Raw genomic sequence first — 20,044 nt, forward strand, 5'->3', positions numbered from 1 at the left:
AAATGACTAAATTTTAGATATATCGTTATATATTAAATGAGAGAAAAAAGTACCAATCCCGATCAAAATTGAAAGTAATTGCTTAGATAATTATAGTGTTGCCAATTGTATGTGATTTTCATTAATAAACTATTTTCCTTTACAAATTAGTTTGCAAACCATTTTACATCAAGGGAATGTAGTTTTCTGACTACAATGTTCTATGTGACTAATTTTGAAAAATAATTTCGATAGGGCTTGGTTCAAATTGAAAAAAAAAATAGCAACATTTCTCAATTTTTACCATTTCATTTTCTTTTTTAAAAAAAATATTTTTTCCCGATATATCTTTTCCTAACTGACATTTTGAATATAGTATCCGTGGATTAAAAAGATATTAACAAAAAAAAAAAAAGTTTTCAAATTTCATAAATATTTTTATTCGAAAATATAGAACGGCTATCTAAGTCATTTATTCATGTTTAATTAAATATTAAAATTATGCATCAAATCACAGCGAAATTTATAATCTAGAATATCCTTTTTACAAACAAAACACATATTTTACCATTCGAAGGGTAAAAATCACAACAACAAAAACTATTCTAAAATAAATGAGAGTCTGTATCGCTCATTCGATGGTGACACCATTCTTCATAAAAGGTGTTTTAACGAGCCATTCAATAAAATGTTGGTGTAGTGAGCCACCGTAAAGCTATAGGCAAACATTGCAACTTAATTAATGTCACAATGAACTGACTTCTATACCTAGGGTGGTTATGTAAACCCTCACAGCGTTTTGTGTCAGTGTGTCATTGGTCTTAATTAGAGAATGCCCCTAACCCAGTGCTAAAACTACAAACAGATACGGGGGGGGGGGGGGGGGGGGGGAACGAACGCCATCAAACAACCCGCGTTGTGATATTGTTTTCTCGTAAGATTTCTTCAGTATTTTTTTTTAAACAAACATACGTCGTTAAAACAGGTAGTGACAGTTCCATCGCCAAACGCTCGGCATCAGGTGTTAATGTGATGGATCCTCGGATATGACCTTAAAAACGGATGTCTCGTGTCACGGTGGGTGTGGCACGCTAAAGAACTCCACTGCTCAATGGTCTAGGTGACGTCTCCAAATGAGTGAAAAACTACCAATATGAACGTTTAACAAGATACAACCAATCAGGGTTTTTTTTTTTTCTTTCAATTATAAATGTTTGTGAATGAAAATTATAAATACCAAACATTTATACATTTTTTTTTTAAAATATCTTCAAAATTAGATAGCGAACTCCATTGCATTGATATAGATATAAATCTGCATTGCTACATCCGGTACTTCTGTTCACCCTTCATCTTCTATCCACCAGGAATTATATCGCTTGGGTTCGAATTCACTATTACTGAGTCGCAGCTTCGATTGCTTGATGATTGATGTATTTCCGCCACACTCAACAATTATTCAGTTATATGGTGGCGACCAGGTTTTATTGGTGGAAGAGAATTCAGATGCAAAGTACCTGGGAATACAACCTTCCAAAAGTAAACTGGGAAATGTTCTCACTTACCAGCGCGAGCGGGATTCGAACCCGCGCCGACAGAGGTGTGAGGCCGTGTGATTTGGAGCGCGATGCTCTAACCACTCGATCACGAAGGCACACACAAACGGTGTAAATTGCTTACGGTTCTACCGACAATGCATTTTCCCCCGTGGTGAGTGGACTGACCTTGACGTCCGAGTATAGAACCGCGTTTTACACATTGATGACGAAAGTGCCACGTAAACTTGGATGATTCTCGAATTACCAGAGTTTCCGGCATTAGGTCAACAGCACCTTCTGCAGTATGACGTCAGTGTCTTTCATCCGTCCCATTCTACTGTGTAACAAATCCGAGTACACATTTAATTATCTTTATAGCTGTTTCTGTTAGTTTTCCGTAAATTCAATTTCCGGGGTTTTTTTGCGAATCAATTGTGTGCCGTTTACTGACATAAATTTTATTTTCTGTTGTAAATAGATGCATTGTTTTTCGTGACTTATATCAAATTATTAATAATTGCATGCATGTAAAATAAATAATGTCACTCGCCCAATGATACTCAATGACCCGCGAGGCTCCAAGTCTTCGTTATTGCAATTTTTTATTATTTTTTTCCACATCTATCTATCGCATACTATAATTAAACAGCAGGCAGTGCCTATAAAGGCCTATATTATGAAATGATGAATATAACAAACAGGATTTCTAGTCGATTCGTCCCATTACCGATCCGTCCTTAGACTATCCGTCCCCTAGTGAATCTGCCCGAGAAAAAATAATACCGCGGTGTTTTGTTTTTCGTTTTTTGGTGTTTTTTTTTTACCTATATCTAATTATAATATCTAACTTCTGAATCCTAACATTTGTTTTATAATATCTCTGCTAACTTGTGTTAAAATATGCATGCAAAAACTTCCTTTCTTTCTTATGTGATTGATCATATCTTTGATAAAAAGATTCGGGGGCCCGGATCGGCTAAGCAAAATGGGCCGGATCGACAATGGGATGGAACATGTACGGACGGATTAACCGTGGGACGGATCGACCTCACACTAACGAGCAGTGTTCAATCTCATAACTCCAATAGGGAATACAAAATTAAAAGTTGGGCAAACAGGGACTCCTGGATGTACCAACGTGGAGGGGGGGATTTTTCTAGATAAGTTATAATTATTTTTCAAAAATACATATGCATTACTAGGACGTATATGAAACGGTGGATTCTGCGGATGTCCCCCCCCCCCCCTTTCTCTCAGTAATTTCATAATAAGCGTTTTGGTTTTACAAAATGCTGACCTCTTCATAAAATTATTGCCTGTAATGTTTTCCGTCCCATTCCATTTTCCAGTCCGCGTTTTAGAACACCGGATTTACTGAATCTCAAATCTACAAGGGGACAGGCGCTGTATCCTTGTATGTTTGCCTGTTTAAACTATACAGATAAAATAGAAACATATGTTTGCCTGTTTAAACTATACAGATAAAATAGAAACATATCTCTTTTTGGCATTGTAATACAAAGACAGCAAACAAAATAGCAATGCTCAATAAATAGGCAAAGAGGGTGTTGCACCGAAGTGTGAATTTCCCCTTCCCTAATTCAATCATGTGGGGATCCGGGTTAGAACAGGTCCTCAGTACCCCTTGCTTGTCGTAAGAGCCGACTAAATGGGGCGGTCCTTCGTATGATACCGCAAAAACCGAGGTCCCGTGTCACAGCAGGTGTGGCACGATAAAGACCCCTCCCTGCTCAATGGCCATAAGCGCCGAGTATAGGCCTAAATTGTGCAGCCCTTCATCAGCATTGGTGACGTCTCCATATCAGTGAAATATTCTCGAGAATGACGTTAAACAATATTTAATCAATCAATCCCTAATCGAAGCTCCCTGCTAGCACTCGTGACGTAGAACGGACCTCCATCCACATTCATACTCTTATTGCGTGTTCGTCATTTGAATATCTGTGGAATATCCCAGTACCAAGGGCAAACCTAATACATGTTATGGGTCAGTATATTATACATGTAGTCTAAACAATTTTTGAAATCGTAAAAATCATCTTAAATTTTTTTTTTTTCTTCTTCTTCTTCTGAGTATCAGATACAATGTATATTGTAACATGTTACGGACATATCAAATATTCAATATTATATAGTGCTACAGTGTAAAAGCTCTTATACTCGTTTGTTTTATTTTCTACAGCCAATAGTTGGCAACTGTACATGACTCTGACAACAAATCAAAATAAAGGGGGGGGGGGGTATAATAGTCCTATTCACAAACTAAACAGTGTCCAGGTTGGAAGCTATTTCTTACTCAGCGCATTGTAATTAACATGAAACATTTATAAAAACTAGAAATGTGTTTCAATTAAGAAAAAAATCTAGATGGAAAACGTAATATAAAAAAATGCGTTAGTTGATGGGTTCGAACCCGGTCGTTTTAAAAAAAAGAAAGCATCTTTAAATATAAAAGTTGACACGACTTTACCCACTGAACCACGCAGTAAACCATACATTACTAATAAGGAATATTAAAGTACAGGTGAAGTTGAAAATAATATCAGTGAAGGCGTTTCGAATTTTTATTATTTTACAAAAAAAAATGTCCCCATGAAACAGAATTTCAAGAATTCTTTGGTCGAAAACTCGAAGGATGTATTCATGGTAAATTTATTTTATTTTGTTTCACTGAGGCAGTTTTTTCCCCCTGAAATTCAGGGATACCCCGCCATTTCAACGCAAAGACCATATATATCGCGTATTGCTTGATTTAAACTTGAATTATTTTGGCTAATTTTCGTTAATACAAGTCTTTTAAACTTATTTTGAAAAATGTTTGAATCAAAACATAAGTTCCATTTGGTTTTATCATATATTTGAATAACTTAATTTTACCGATATTTCATACAATACCTTTAGGGAAATAAACATGAGATGTTCAACACCTTCTTTTCAATAATGAATTTAATTCGTACGAATGGTTCAGTCGGACGTTATTAATTTTTCCCCATGCTAGATCGAAATTAGAAAAAAAGTTAGAGAATGGTAACAAAATAATACATTGTAAGAGATTTAATTTGAAACGGTTCATTGGGCCAATTCATCCGATAGTGTATAAAACGGTTCATCGTTGCTATCAGCTGCCACTTTTCCCGGGACGAAAATGTGCACGGCACGGTTTTTCTTCACTATCTTGTTGGCTGTTAGTCAGCTTAATTTCTCAGAGGGCAGACCAAAGGATACACGTATGTTCTTATTTTTTTTGGGGGGGGGGGGGGATTGATTATTATTGCGATATTCATAACATTTTCTTTTAATATTAATTAAATATAATTGGGATTGACTAATCTCTACATTTGCACGGGTTTTTGTGATTTGCATGATTTTGTCTACACGGATCACGGTCGGCCTGTGCATTAGGAAGAAATAGAATTTGTCGATGTTTAATTCAATTACAACTTATCATCTTATAATTCAGACAAAAAAAAATGTTACGAGATAAAAAATTGTAAAAGATGAAATTATATTAGATATAAATCAAGTAAAAGTTATAAACCAGTTTCCTAGGACTGATTTCTTTCCCCATTGCATTTCTTAATTTTCTCGATATGACGTCTTTTAAGATATCGTGGTAAGTATTTGTCTGCTAATCTGTCCTGTATGAAAGTAACAACAATTACATTATGCTGTTTATGGCTTCCAACAGAGCCAAGTCGGGTGCCATTCATCATTTTTTATATTTTAGTACAAAAAGAAAATCTTAAGGAACTGCTGCTGAGAAATTCTGTGGGATATAACGCATCCACGGTAAGATATGTCTTTATTGATGAACACTTGAGTCAATATTTAACATATTTTTACCCATTGTGCACATTTTGTTAAAGCTGTGTTTCATGCAACAAATAAAACACACCTGCTCCCAGCGGATAAATTTTCAGCCTTATATCAATTAATCTTTTCGTGACTGAATTTGACGGTTTCAATCTGCTTTGGTCAGAGGTTGTGCTGTCGTTTTGCCAAACCCACGACAGTATCCGATTGTGAAAGTTTTCAATTTTTCGGTGGGGAAAATAAACCCACACAAAAATATTAAAGCAGACTTGAAGCCTATCAACAGAAAGCAGGCGACTGAAAATCTGCATCTCGCAATATAATAAATGCTCCGTGCCAGTGTTTGAAATAAAATATGCTTTATTTGCATAAAAAAAAATTCACAAGCGCTAAAGCAATTTTATCTTAAAATTCTAAACCATAAATTAATTAAGCTGCGTTAAATTTTTATATGAAAGTCTACAAAGTGTGTAACAGGAATCTTGAAATTTCGGCAATGACAGAGGTGTTAGCGAGAGCAGCGACACCTATGTTTAGAGAATGAAATGAACACATAGGGATTGTATTCCCCTCTCGTGGCAAAACGTCTTTAACGCAGATGTATTTATACTTTTGAATTAATACATTTTGCCAAAAAACTCCGAAAAGCTTGCTCCAGAGATACTTCTGACATATCCCCTATTGTTTCATATGTGAGATGTCAGTAAGCTACAATAGAATCTCACTTAATTAGTAAATATCGTAAAATTAATTAAAAACATAACTTTGATTTCCATAAACTACACTAAAATAGCAAACGTGAAAGTAAAGTGGTGGGCACGCTTTGTCGGATCTAAGCAAGCTTACAACTTAGAATAATGCGATATGAAGTAAACCCGTTGTTTATCGATGTTTGATTTTGATCTTACAGAAGAAATACGTTTTGATAATTGTTAAATAAATCAAAATGCCTGTTCGAGTCGACAATCCCTGATTTTAGTCTTGAATCATCCTATGGAAATTTCCAGATCGAAGCACCCAAAACGAGACAACATCATAGATCATTTGGTCTGTAACCAATCTCACAATCTCGGACCTTTCCGGTATGCCGAAAAAACAATCCGAGAAGTTGCGGTTCGTTTAGAACATGGTCAGGGTAGAATTGTGTAGGTGTTCAGTGTTAGTTATGTTTCTAATAGTCTGTTGCAGGACTGTGAATCTGAAAAAAAAAATCGGAGCCGACCAGAGAGCTGCAGATCCACCCCTAAAAATCTCTGATCTGTACCAATTTTTTTTTTCAGAGAGCTACGGTTCTGCTGCGAATGACAGTCTTGAATTGGCCCATATGTATCATTTTGTGATAGATTTATATTACATTACTTATATACATTTCATTCAACGAAGTGTACATCCACCTCCTGTGCGCAACAATTTAAACACGCATTGAATAGTACTTCCTATATACAACATGATTTATTGTGCTTTCCCGCGTTTAGGGATTTCATCTAGTTTACAGGAAATATACATTTTGTGTGTGCTCATAACAAGGATTGTGATATTATCAAACAACGATAATTCGTGATCTTATCAAGTCAACAATTTTTAAAAATATATTGATTTATTATTTACTTTTTTCCAACTACAGAGCCTTCGTAACTGTGTCACTCCAATCCTAAATTGTTCCAAATAATCTAATTATTCAGGTTAATAATGAAATGACCTTTTAATTTTATACAAACACAAGTTCTCTGTTAGCTTTAGTTATCATAGGTTCTGTTACATTCGTATGACGTATATGAAGCGGTGGATTCTGAGAGTGACTTCCCGTTGTTACATTTGTATGACGTATATGAAGCGGCGGATTCTGAGAGTGACTTCCCGTTGTTACATTCGTATGACGTATATGAAGCGGCGGATTCCCGTTCTCTTTACAATTGCAACTTCCCTTGTTTTATTTCTTTTTTAAATGTTGCAATTCCCATACCATTAGTACATCCCCCCCCCCGGTTGTCCGTTCCGTCCCGCGATTTAGCAGCAACGGCCTTGAGCACTGCAGCTTGTGACGTCTCAACATGAGTGTATAATTCTCGACGGAACATAACATAAACTACCAACCAATCAAATCAAACCTGGACTATATGTGATGTCGCTCAGGGTCAAAGGTCGCAATAAATCACCGGGCCACCTGAAACGTCCTCTTAAGAGCGTATCCTCTACAATGTCAAGGTCTTATCAGAAAGAACCAATCACATTAAGCGGATACATTTATATATTGTATTTCAAAAACGTTTTTGTTTATTTTTTTATCTACAGAATAAGGAACATGGTAAGGACAACGGGAGAAGCCTGGAGGAAGAAATCGATGATAGGGTATGTACAATTTCTAGAGCAATGTCGGGACTATTGTATATTTACTCAACTATGCGGGTAAGAGGTCAACGTGCTACAATTAACGTCACACCTTAAACGCTACGTGCCTGATATTTTTATGAAATTTTTTTAACTCCTCGATTTGAAGATTTCTTATATGACTTCTTAAATTGTTTTAAATTGTATATTGTAGCAACATAAATGCACGTTTTATATGGGCTTGGTTAGCTCTGCGGTTAATTGTCTAACTAGCAATCTACCTAGTAATACAAGGACCCTGTGTTCAACATCCTGTTGATCCACAAATTTGTCTCCTTTTTCTAAAAAAATAACTCTGTAAAGTTTATATTTACACCATTCTGTAACATATTTAAAAATTTATATATTTTATTCGCCACAATCAACAACTATCAAAATATACCTAATTCTGAAAACAAACCTGGAATTATCCCAACTTTGGTTTCATGGGATACGTCTTTCCCATCATACTTATAGGAGTTATGAGATTGATCACTGTTATCTTAATCTTTCACTGTAGTACCGTGTCAGCACTGATGGTTGTCGGTGATGACGCCCACATACAATTATTTCTTCTCCAAGATGATGTCAGCTTATGCAGTTTTTTTCTTTGTAGGAAATTGACCCCGATGACCCCTATATGCAGTTACTACTCAGCATGGGCGTGGAGGAAGACGGCGTCATTAAACACGTGAGTAAACCGGCGTTTGTTCTTGATGCAAAAATAGTTCCCTTCCAGCCTGTCCTACACCGGCACAAACTCGATGTAACGTGCACATGCGTACTGGGTTGGGAATTTGCTCCTTTCTGAATTAAAATGTAATGAAAACTGCGTCCATAAATATCCTTAAATACACAACGATATGCAAAATGTTCTGTTTAATGAACGACTTGTGTTGTACTGACGCCCCTAAATATACGTAGTAGCTCCAAACAGTGGGAATTTATACATCAATAATAAATTTAGCAATTTAAGCTACACATTGAGACATTAAGGGTTGTTATTGAGTTATTAATGACGTTTGGGTGTGTTGTAATGCAGACATGATACGAAAAAGAAATAGAAAGAGAAAAACAACACACGAAGATGTCACCATTGATATCAATTACCTTAATACCAGTTCCAAATTTTTTTAGAATCCGAGTTATTTTTATATTTAGGTATATTCTAAACTTCTGGAAATTTCAGCCCAAAGGGTTGCATCCCGAAAGTTCCAAGAAACTTGTAGAGGAGAGATTGGATAGAACTATGGAGGGAGAGCTTGAAACTGATAAAGAAGGCAGACGGAGAAAGCAGGTTAGACATCTGAAACTGATAAAGAGGGCAGGCTAGATAGGTGAGACGTCTGAAACTGATAAAGAGGGCAGGCTAGATAGGTGAGACGTCTGAAAGTGATATAGAGGGCAGGCGTAGAACACAGGTGAGACGTCTGAAAGTGATAAAGAGGGCAGGCGTAGAACACAGGTGAGACGTCTGAAAGTGATAAAGAGGGCAGGCGGAGAACACAGGTGAGACGTCTGAAAAGGTATGTTTTGAAAATATGTTTTTCTGTTGTTATTAATGGCTACCGTCATCATTTAGTATATTTGCACGTCTTGGTAGAACATTCGCTTCGGTAGCTCAGTGGTAGAGTGTTCGCTTCGGTAGCTCAGTGGTAGAGTGTTCGCTTCGGTAGCTCAGTGGTAGAGTGTTCGCTTCGGTAGCTCAGTGGTAGAGTGTTCGCTTTGTAACCAGGAGGTCGTGAGTTTGAGGCCAGCTCGTGTCATGGCAGCGTTAAATCTGACACTATGAACTAGGTAGTGATTGGTCATTCGTCAAACCCGCGATATTTAGAAGTGAGAATCACTGGTCTTGGGGATATTCCTTTAAAACATAGGTCCTTTGTCATGACAGGTGTTGGCATGCTACAACCCTCGGCGTTAGGCATGGATTGTCATATCAATTGTTTCGACATTTTCTAGCTATCTGATTATTATCCCGTTCATATTTGTATCTATGTTAAAGCCTTGGTGGTCTAGAGGTTAGAGCGTCCGCCCCACATGCGGAAGGTCAGAGTTGGAATCCCGGCTGCGATGAACTCAAGTCCTTAAAACAAGTAGTGACAGTTCCATCCTCAAACGCTTGGCATAAGGTGTGAATGTCACGGGTCCTCGCAGATGACCTTAAAACGAATGTCCCGTGTCACAGTACGTGTGGCACGCTAAAGAACCGCCACTGCTCAATGGCCGTAAGCGCCGAATGGGGGCCTAAATTTTAAGTCTTGGTGACGTCTCCATATGAGTAAAACATTCTCGAGAGAGACTGTAAACAAGATACAATCAATCAATCTTAATTGAAATTGATGAGGCATAGGATGAAAATGAAGCTCGGGACGTGTAGTTTGGGAAACCAGCGACTCCGCCATTTGTTCACCGAACTTTCCACAAATACGGTAAAACATTCAATGTGTGTGCATTATATAATTTCACATATTTGGGAAAGAATGGCAGGCATGAACTTCTCGGGAATTTCATTTTAGAAGTATGAGACTTTACTCAAATATTGACCGCTCAAGTAAAAGATAACTCGAACTTAAGTTTGGGATTTTTCTTATTGAAAAAATGTGAGCATTGTCACCAATGTCTGAACAGTTCCCAATACATTGAAACGGTATCCTATTTCAGCACGTGCACTCTGAAATTAATTTACTTTTTGCGTGCATTTAGAAACGGATGAAGAGGAATTTCGGACCAGAGTGGCAGAAATGGCCGATGTCTACTGTTCCTTATTCATTTGCATCCAATTTAGGTATGTGTATACATTTATCTGCTTACATTCTTCACATTTATGAATGTTCACATTGCAAGTTAACGCACCTATTTCAACAACATCATCGTCCGGCTTGAAAACGATGCATTGCAGATAAATCCGTAATTTTGATTGATTTAAGCGACATGTTTCTATAATTGCTTGTGGATATCGTTGGAAATATACGGTATATTGTTTCAGTGGCCAACCGAGAATCGTTTTTGAAGGCTGTCGAATTGTTTGATAACCTGACCTGTATTCGATGGAAGCCGAAGTCACCGGAAGTAGAGACGGAAGTAGGCCACAAGGGATACGTTCTTGTACAAAAGTACGGATTGAAATAGGAGCTAAATCATAAATTTGATCAATACTAGTGTGTGGATACATGAATTATGAATTGAATTAGGGATTTAACCAGGGACTAGTTTAATTATTTACGTAATATATCACGAAATACTTCGCGAATCATGAATTAATTTATGAATTGTACGTATTGAATCTTAATCTATTCCATGGATTTACGTATTTAATCAGGTACGCATTGATGAATTTATATATTAAATCGGTAACTGGTTGTAGAATCTACGTAATGGATCATGAACTAAGTTATAGATTTTCGTATTTAATCAGAATCTAATTTAAAAGTTTACGTATTAAATGATGAACTGCTATATGATTTTAAGTATTTAATCAGGTACACCAATGTTTCTGCGTATATATTCATTAACTGGTTCATGACAGGTTGTATTGGCAAATTAGATCGTTATAACAGCTTTAGAATTTGCGAAATCTTGACTTTAAACGAGATTGTTGAAACCCCTGTAACTTGTTTGTCAGTAACTTGTCTCGATTTAAAAACATTGGCCATAGGCAGAACAAGCTCTTAAATATAGTGATTTGACATTGAATATAGGATAGTTCACTCGGATATACCTTGGTAAATATTATTTGATTTTATCGTTTTTATTATCGCTGCTGAATAAATTGTAACACTGACCTCAGTGACGTAATCTGCGCTTGTGACAATGAGCACCGTGACGTCATCTACGCTTGTGACAATGACCATCGTGACGTAATCTGCGCTTGTGACACTGACGGGAATGCTGACATTTATGCTTGAATTCTATTGTAGCGCGGCAGGTTGCAGTTCGGGATTAGGTTTTTATGGCGACAGTGAACACCATATTACCCTTCAGGAGCCCGGATGTGGATCGGTAAGCAATGAATTGTGAAGCCTTCCCCGATGTTTTCAGAAATCATGACAATAGTACGTAAGCCAGTTAATATTTGATAATGTATGCTACAGAAATATTAATATAAGATAAGGATAGCGATTACATTAATTCTTATTGGTTGTAAGTCTTGATTGCGATTGAAGTATATTTGATTGGTTGTAGGTGAGGAGAGCGATCGCATTAGCTTATTTTCATTGGTTGTAAACGTTGATTGAACTAATTTGATTGGCTATAGGTCAGGATAGCAATTGCATTAACTAATTTTCATTGGTTGTAAGGATTATGGCGATTTCGATGAACTATTTTGATTGGTTAGCAGTCAGGATAGCGATTAACATTAATTACTTTCCATTGATGGAAATTTCATTTGATTTCCAAATTCCCAAATTCCAAATTGATGGATTTCCATTGTAAGGATGGTTGCGATTTTGTTGAACAATTTTGATTGGTTATAGGTGAGGGTAGCGATTGCATTAACTAACTTTCATTGGTTGTAAAGATGATTGCGATTTCGTTAAACCATTTTGATTGATTATAAGTCAAGATAGCGTTTACATTAATTACTTTTCATTGGTTGTAAAGATGTTTGAGATTTCGATGAACTATTTTGATTGGTTACAGGTGAGGATAGCTGTACATGAAATGCTACACAGACTCGGACAAAGACACGAACAATCGCGGAAAGATCGGGATCGATATGTCAATATTAAATGGGAAAACATCAATCCGGGAACTGAGTACAACTTTTATCGCCGGATGACGTACAATCGTAACCCGTATGACTTTGGAAGCGTGTTGCAGTATGGGCTGACGGTAAGATGCTTGTATGACAAATTCGCTGAACTTCAGATAACACACTGTACATTAAATATTGATTATGTTGTGGAACTATTAAACAATATTTAACTGATTCTCCGGTCGGATTGATGTTTCTCAGTACCCTGGTTTTTTTAACGCTTTATATGGTCAAATGATCGGCTATCTAACTGTGATCTCCTGCTGAAACTAGAACTATCATAATGGGTATACTATCACAGCCAGGCAGATTGAATAGGGGGATATAATGAATTTGTACTCATTGGAAAAGGAATGGGAAATGCCAATAAAACACTACCTTTGAAATATCTACAAGTTTATTGGATGTTACAAAAAACTCATAATGAAGATATCAGGTGCACAACTTTAGTCTTCATTAAAGGTGATGATCACCATCAGTCATTAACCTCATAACTCTAACATGAGAGGTGAAAATAACAAACAGTGATCGATCTCATAACTATAACAAGAAAGATGAAGATAACAAACATTGATCAATTCCATAACTCATATAAGGGATACAAAATAGAGAGTTCAGCAAACTAGGACCCCTGAACATACCCAGACATATACAAATTTTTAATCAAATTTGTCTATCGGTGTTAATAATGTACTGTGAATAAATTATGTCTACTAGGCGGTAGGTAGTATTAAAATGGAAATACCTCGTTCGTATGTTTCGTTTTCTACAACAGATATACATGGCTGTTCGTTACATTAACCTTATCATACTATTCTTTTATTTTCAGGATTTCGGAAATGGAAATCCGACAATAGAACTGAGAGACACAAACCTGAGATTTCTGGAGTACCCTGGTGACCACGTGTTCTCTTTCTATGATTTGAAGGACGTTTTGGATCAGTATGACTGCACAGGTAAACAGTGCCCATAGGACGAGCTGCGTTTAAATGTTTTGTGCCGTAGTGAATGGATACTTTAAAGAATGAAGTTGAATAAACTACCTTGAAAAGTCATTTAATAAAGTTTGAAAACAATTGCCATGGAGATTGTGTTTGATGGAACACTGAAATACAAACATAAGTGTGTGATATAATGCAAATGAGATGTACAGTTGTGTGATGAAGACATAAGTGTGTATCTGGTCTCTGTAGTATGCTACAAATGAGATGTACAGTTGTGTGATGAAGACATAAGTGTGCATCTGGTCTCTGTAGTATGCTACAAATGAGATGTACAGTTGTGAGATGAAGGGAGTTTCCCTAAAAAGCAGTAAACGCTACTGAAGGTTACCCTAATCAATTTGATTTTTTCAGCCCATTGTACATCGCCCCCTGTCTGTCAGAACTCGGGATACGTCAATATCAAATGTCAGTGCACATGTCCGACAGGTTTCACTGGAGATATATGTCAAACGATTGTCACAGATCAGGGTGAGTACATTTTTATATGTCTAGATACATATCAGGTGCGTACAGCTTTATCTGTCTATCGATAAACACATATCAGGGTGAGTACAGCTTTATATGTTTAGACACATATTAGATTGAGTACAGCTTTATCTATCTAAACACAGATCACGGTGAGTACAGCTTTATCTGTCTAGACACAGATCACGGTGAGTACAGCTTTATCTGTCTAGACACATGTTAGAGTAAGTACAGCTTTATCTGTCAAGACACAGATCATAGTAAGTACAGTTTTATCTGTCTAGACACATATCAGATTGATTAGTTTTATCTGTCTAACGATATACACATATCACAGTGAGTACAGCTTGATCTGTCTAGACACAGATCAGGGTGAGTACAGCTGTATCTGTCTTGTGATAGACAACAGATCAGTGTGAGAACAGTTTTATCTGTCAAGAAGGCTCGAACACATGTCATCGATAACCATTTACTATTTTTATAGCACTGGACTCAAGCGCAATCGCCCAACATATTCCAATGTGTCTTAGCATATACCAACAATGACCCAATGTTGAGCGATAATACCTATTCATTATATGCTGACGTCATCTGAAAAATATGCATGCCATGTCATGTTAACAGTTCCAAGGTCTTGATTCCGTTCATATTTATGTAGATGTCCCGAATTCTTTTTGACGTACATCCATTCCATACATCTATTTCTTAAATTAAGGAACACAATATTTAGATTTTGATTAAGTTTACCTCCATATTGTATGTGTGTACTATGTACTTTATAACTAACATTTGTCAATAAGCGATAACATTTCGAGCGCTTATAGCATATCCCTACACCGAAACCGAGAGTTTTAATGGATGCAAGGTGAAGATAACGAACAGTGATCAATCTCAATACTCCTACATACTTCTTTTGGTTTATTGCAGACTGTGGTGGAGAAATTTATCTAGAGGAAAATGGTGGACTGGAAACATCGGTCACTTCTCCTAATTATCCGAATAAAATTGGTCACGGTAAAATCTGCAGATGGGTAGTCAAGGTAAGGTGTTGATTTTCAATAACGCAAAAGGTGAAGATAACGAACAGTAAACGATCTCATAACTCTTATCAAGGTGTAGATTACAAACAGTGGTCAATCCCATAACTCCTTTAAAGGGGAAGATAACTAACAGTGATCAATGACGGGTGAAGATAACGAACAGTGATTAATCCCATAAACTCCACAAGCAATACAAAATAGATAGTTGGGCAAACACGAATCCCTGGAGACACCAGAGGTGAGATCAGGTGCCTAGGGGGAGTAAATATTCCCTGTCAACCGATCACAGCCGCCGTAAGCCCTATATCTTAATCTTGAAAAAAAAATATAACCTCTGACTATAGCAGTCGTGGGATCAAGTGCTCAGGAGCAGATATGTTTATTTCAAAGCAGTTTCTTAACATGGGCATTGCCAAGGACATTATCACAACTTAAAGGATCCCGTGAACGCTATTTTCAATGGTAGTAAATAAGACATCTTATTGGAATTACAACATTATATAAGCTGCAAAAGAAATAGCATCCTCCCACGACTGTAGCAACATACAAAAAGTGTATGAAAATATACTCACGGACGGTAATTCCGTATCTTCAAAAAGGATTGTAATCAATCGGTTTTGTGCTTTTTAGCTCACCTGAGCTGAAAGCTCAAGTGAGCTTTTCTGATCACCCGTATTCCGGCGTCCGTCCGTCCATCTGTCCGTCCGTCTGTCCGTCTGTAAACATTTCACATTTTCAACTTCTTCTCAACAACCACTGGGCCAATTTCAACCAAAGTTGGCACAAAACATCCTTAGGTAAAGGGGATTCTAAATTGTTAAAATATAGAGCCAGGCCACCTTCCAAGGAGAGATAATCAAGAAAAGGTAAAAATAGGGTAGGGCCATTAAAAAATCTTCTTCTCAAGAACCACTGGGCCAGAAAAGATGAAATTTATAGATAAGCTTTATTAGGTAGTGTCAATTCTAAATTGTTAAAAATCATGCCCTCCGAGGGTCGGATGGGGCCACAATAGGGAATCAAAGTTTTACATACAAATATATCGGGAAAATCTTTAAAAATCTTCTTCTCAAGAACCATTAAGCCAGAAAAGCTGAGATTTATATGAAAGCTTCCTTATATAATGCAGATTCTAAATTGTTAAAATCATGGACCCCGGGGATTGGATGGGGCCTCAAGGGGGGCATCAAAGTTTTACATACAAATTTATAGGAAAAATCTTTTAAAATCTTCTTCTCAAGAACCACTGAGCCAGAAAAGCTGAGATTTATATGAAAGCTTCCCGATATAGTGCAGATTAAAAATTGTTAAAATCATGGCCCCCGGGGGTCGAATCCACAATAGGGGGTCAACGTTTTACATACAAATATATGGGAAACATCTTTAAAAATCTTCTTCCCAGAACCACTGAGCCAGAAAAGCTGAGATTTATATGAAAGCTTTCTGATATAGTGCAGATTCAGGTTTGTTAAAATCATGTCCCCCTGGGGTAGGATGGGGCCACAATAGGGGATCAAAGTTTTACATACAAATATATAGGAAAAATCTTTAAAAATCTTCTCAAGAACCATTGGGCCAAAGAAGTTCACATTTACATGAAATCTTTCTGACATAGTGTAGATTCAAGTTTGCAAAAACCATGGCCTCCAGGGGTAGGTTTGGGGCCATAATAGGGACTACGGTTTTACAAGCAAATAGATATGGAAAATCTTCTGATATGGACCAAGGTGACTCAGGTGAGCGATGTGGCCCATGGGCCTCTTGTTTGGTTTTATTACAGCGTCAAGTTTTAAAGTAATATTTCATACATTAAGTGTCATTAGTAATATATTTGAAGCACAAAAATGACCGACTGTGTCTTTGGAAGATTCACGAAGCCCATAAGGAATGTGAATAGTCATAGTCATTAGCAGGGATGAATATTCACACAGTTATTGATTAGTATGGCCGTCGTTAGTAAGGATGTGTGATTGTTAAAAAAAAATAATTGGGATATTGTCAAAGATTGAAATAGTTTCTGACCTACTTTAACTAAAGTTGTCTCGTTGGGATCCGGGTTAGAATAGGTCCTCAGTATTCCTTGCGTGTCGTGAGAGGCGACTAAAGGGGGCCTGCAAAAACCGAGTCTCCATGTTACAGCGGGTGTGGCAAAATAAAGACCCCTACATGATCAAAGGCCGTAGGCGCCGAATATAGGCTAGATTTTGCACTTCTCCGGCAATAGTTATGACTCCATATTGAAACTCGGAAATTCAAAAAAAGTTGTGCGAGTTATTGTGATATAGCGCCTTGATACAGCTATTTGTCCTCGCACCATTGTCGTGAAAACAAGGGGTACTGAGGATTTATTCTAACTCTGATTATCACGGGGTTTCGAAGCGCTAAAGGAATTATTTGGGTTTCTATAAATAAACCGCAACAGCTTAGTCGCGGATATGACAAAACACGAAATGATAAGTTAAGAGTCAAATTTCACGTTCAAATCCATCTGTTATCAATCAGCAACAGACACATGCATACATTAACTTTCAGTGCTTCATTTCAGATTACGATAACTGTCTATAACATGACTTACGATATCCTTAAAGGCGCCAGATGGTTACATCATTAAGATGACGATAACTGTCTTTAACATTACGATATCCTTACAGGCACCGGACGATTACACCGTTAAGATTACGATAGCTGTCTATAACATTATGGTATCCTAACAGACACCGGCTACATCTTTAAGATGACAATAAATCCCTATAACATTATGCTATCTTTACAGGCACCGGTTACATCACTAAGATGGTGACCACTGTCTATAACATCATGCCAGCTTTGCAGGCACCGGTTACATCACTAAGATGGTGACCACTGTCTATAACATTATGATATCTTTGCAGGTACCGGTTACATCACTAAGATGGTGACCACTGTCTATAACATTATGATATCTTTACAGGCACCGGTTACAGCACTAAGATGGTGACCACTGTCTATAACATTATGATATCTTTACAGGCACCGGTTACATCACTAAGATGGTGACCGCTGTCTATGACATCATGATATCTTTACAGGCACCGGTTACATCACCAAGATGGTGACCACTGTCTATGACATCATAATATCTTTACAGGCACCGGTTACATCACTAAGATGGTGACCAATGTCTATAACATTATGATATCTTTACAGGCACCGGTTACATCACTAAGATGGTGACCACTCTCTATAACATTATGATATCTTTACAGGCACCGGTTACATCACTAAGATGGTGACCACTGTCTATAACATTATGATATCTTTACAGGCACCGGATGGTTACATCATTAAGATGACGATAGACGGTCTCCACATGGCTTATAATCCGGACACACTCCGATGTTATCACTGGCTGGAAATACAGTACAACCTCCCGGGACAACCAGGAATAAGGTACAGTACAACCTCACTGGATAACCAGGAATAAGGTACAGTACAAACTCACTGAATAACCAGGAATAAGGTACAGTACAACCTCACTGGATAACCAGGAATAAGGTATCTATTGAGTCAAACCTCACTGGATAACCAGGCATCAGGTAATATTACTAGGTTGATATTCTATATTGGAACACATGGAGTTATATGATTAATTATTGTTCGTTATCTTCACCTTTCATTGTATCAGTTATGAGATTGATCACTGTTCGTTATCTTCAATTTTCATTACATGAGTTATGAGATTGATCACTGTTCGTTATTTTCACCTTTCATTACATGGGTTATGAGATTGATCACTGATTCACCTTTCATGATGAACTATAGTTTTCCATTCTATATGGGAACAGATAATGAGCTGCACATTTATATTTTATATGGGAGGATACAAAATACTTCTAATGCCATATTCTATTGTTGACTTATAATACCATGTTCTATTGTTTACGGTGATGGTTGGTTGGTTGTGTATTATTTATTGTCTCGCTGGAGAATTTTTCAGGCATGGAGACACGTCTCGATATGAGTGAAAAATTCGAGAGCGAGACGTTAAGCAAGATACAATCAATCAATCATACATGGAGACGTCACCATTGCTGATGAAGGGCTGCACAATTTAGGCATATGCACTGCGCTTACTGCAGTTGAGCGGGGATGGATCTTTATAGTACCACACCTACTGTGACAGGGGACCATGGATGTTGCGGTTTCGTCTAACAGACCGTCCCATTTAGTCACCTCTTAAGATAAACAGCTGATACTGATGGCCTATTCTATCCGGAATGGAAGCCCTTGTAGTATTCTCTACAGATAATGGAATCCGCTATAAGCACGGATGTATAGTCCAATTTTCACAATTACGAATAGCGGATTCTAGTTTAATATTCTGATGTTGCAGATAATCCAAACTAATGATATGTATTACAGTAACAAGCAATTCTTTTCACTTTCCAAGGAATTCAAAGGAGTTCAATGTTGAACAAATATGAAAGATGGTGTCCTCCATAAGATATTTATGTATTCATCAAATGTATATTCTCTGTGTTTTATGTATTCGAGATAGGTCACATAACCTTTCTTTTCTTAAAGGAAAATAATGCAATGGAATCAATTGTATGTCGTGAACTCTGAGCTTTCTTCACCAACTATGTTTGATGCAATTACTTTGTGTCATGTGCTTACTTTATGATTGACAGACGATGTGGTGATGTCGTTGGTGAGACGTTTTTGACGTCCCGCGATTCACCTACACTAATGATTGTTACCATGGACACCAAATTCGCAGGCAGCAGAACAACACTTAAAGGATTCAAACTGCACTTTGAGAAGGAAAGAGAAGGTACGGTTTGTTTTCTTTGTTACACGCATAGACAGGCACAAAACAACACACACGTGATACGGAAACATGGGGCGCTGTAAACATGTAAATTAAATGAATCAGTTCATTATAGCACGTTGGAGGATATATCCCTTAATACACAACGTATTGAATTTATATCCCAGGGATATGAACAAGTTACGAGATTCAATGAATAGATATAATTTTTTTCTTGAGGATGTAAAAGCCCATTTAGTGAAGAATGT

The 20,044-nt window shown here is 37.2% G+C and overlaps 1 protein-coding gene across 1 annotated transcript in view; it reads left to right on the forward strand.

Annotated features, from left to right (window-relative positions):
- Nucleotides 1–4,659: 4,659 nt before the first annotated feature.
- Nucleotides 4,660–20,044, forward strand: part of LOC130049877 (uncharacterized) — a 28,590-nt gene continuing 13,205 nt past the window's right edge. The window contains exons 1-14 of the mRNA XM_056148069.1: nucleotides 4,660–4,765; nucleotides 5,266–5,327; nucleotides 7,644–7,700; nucleotides 8,335–8,409; nucleotides 8,908–9,015; nucleotides 10,425–10,506; nucleotides 10,708–10,834; nucleotides 11,639–11,720; nucleotides 12,363–12,554; nucleotides 13,307–13,433; nucleotides 13,833–13,949; nucleotides 14,874–14,986; nucleotides 18,291–18,415; nucleotides 19,657–19,799. Of these exons, the coding sequence (XP_056004044.1) occupies nucleotides 4,684–4,765; nucleotides 5,266–5,327; nucleotides 7,644–7,700; nucleotides 8,335–8,409; nucleotides 8,908–9,015; nucleotides 10,425–10,506; nucleotides 10,708–10,834; nucleotides 11,639–11,720; nucleotides 12,363–12,554; nucleotides 13,307–13,433; nucleotides 13,833–13,949; nucleotides 14,874–14,986; nucleotides 18,291–18,415; nucleotides 19,657–19,799 (1,492 nt within the window). The 5' untranslated portion in view covers nucleotides 4,660–4,683. The remainder of the gene's footprint in view (nucleotides 4,766–5,265; nucleotides 5,328–7,643; nucleotides 7,701–8,334; nucleotides 8,410–8,907; nucleotides 9,016–10,424; nucleotides 10,507–10,707; nucleotides 10,835–11,638; nucleotides 11,721–12,362; nucleotides 12,555–13,306; nucleotides 13,434–13,832; nucleotides 13,950–14,873; nucleotides 14,987–18,290; nucleotides 18,416–19,656; nucleotides 19,800–20,044) is intronic.

This window comes from Ostrea edulis, chromosome 8, assembly GCF_947568905.1.
Source record: "Ostrea edulis chromosome 8, xbOstEdul1.1, whole genome shotgun sequence".
NCBI classification, from domain to species: domain Eukaryota; kingdom Metazoa; phylum Mollusca; class Bivalvia; order Ostreida; family Ostreidae; genus Ostrea; species Ostrea edulis.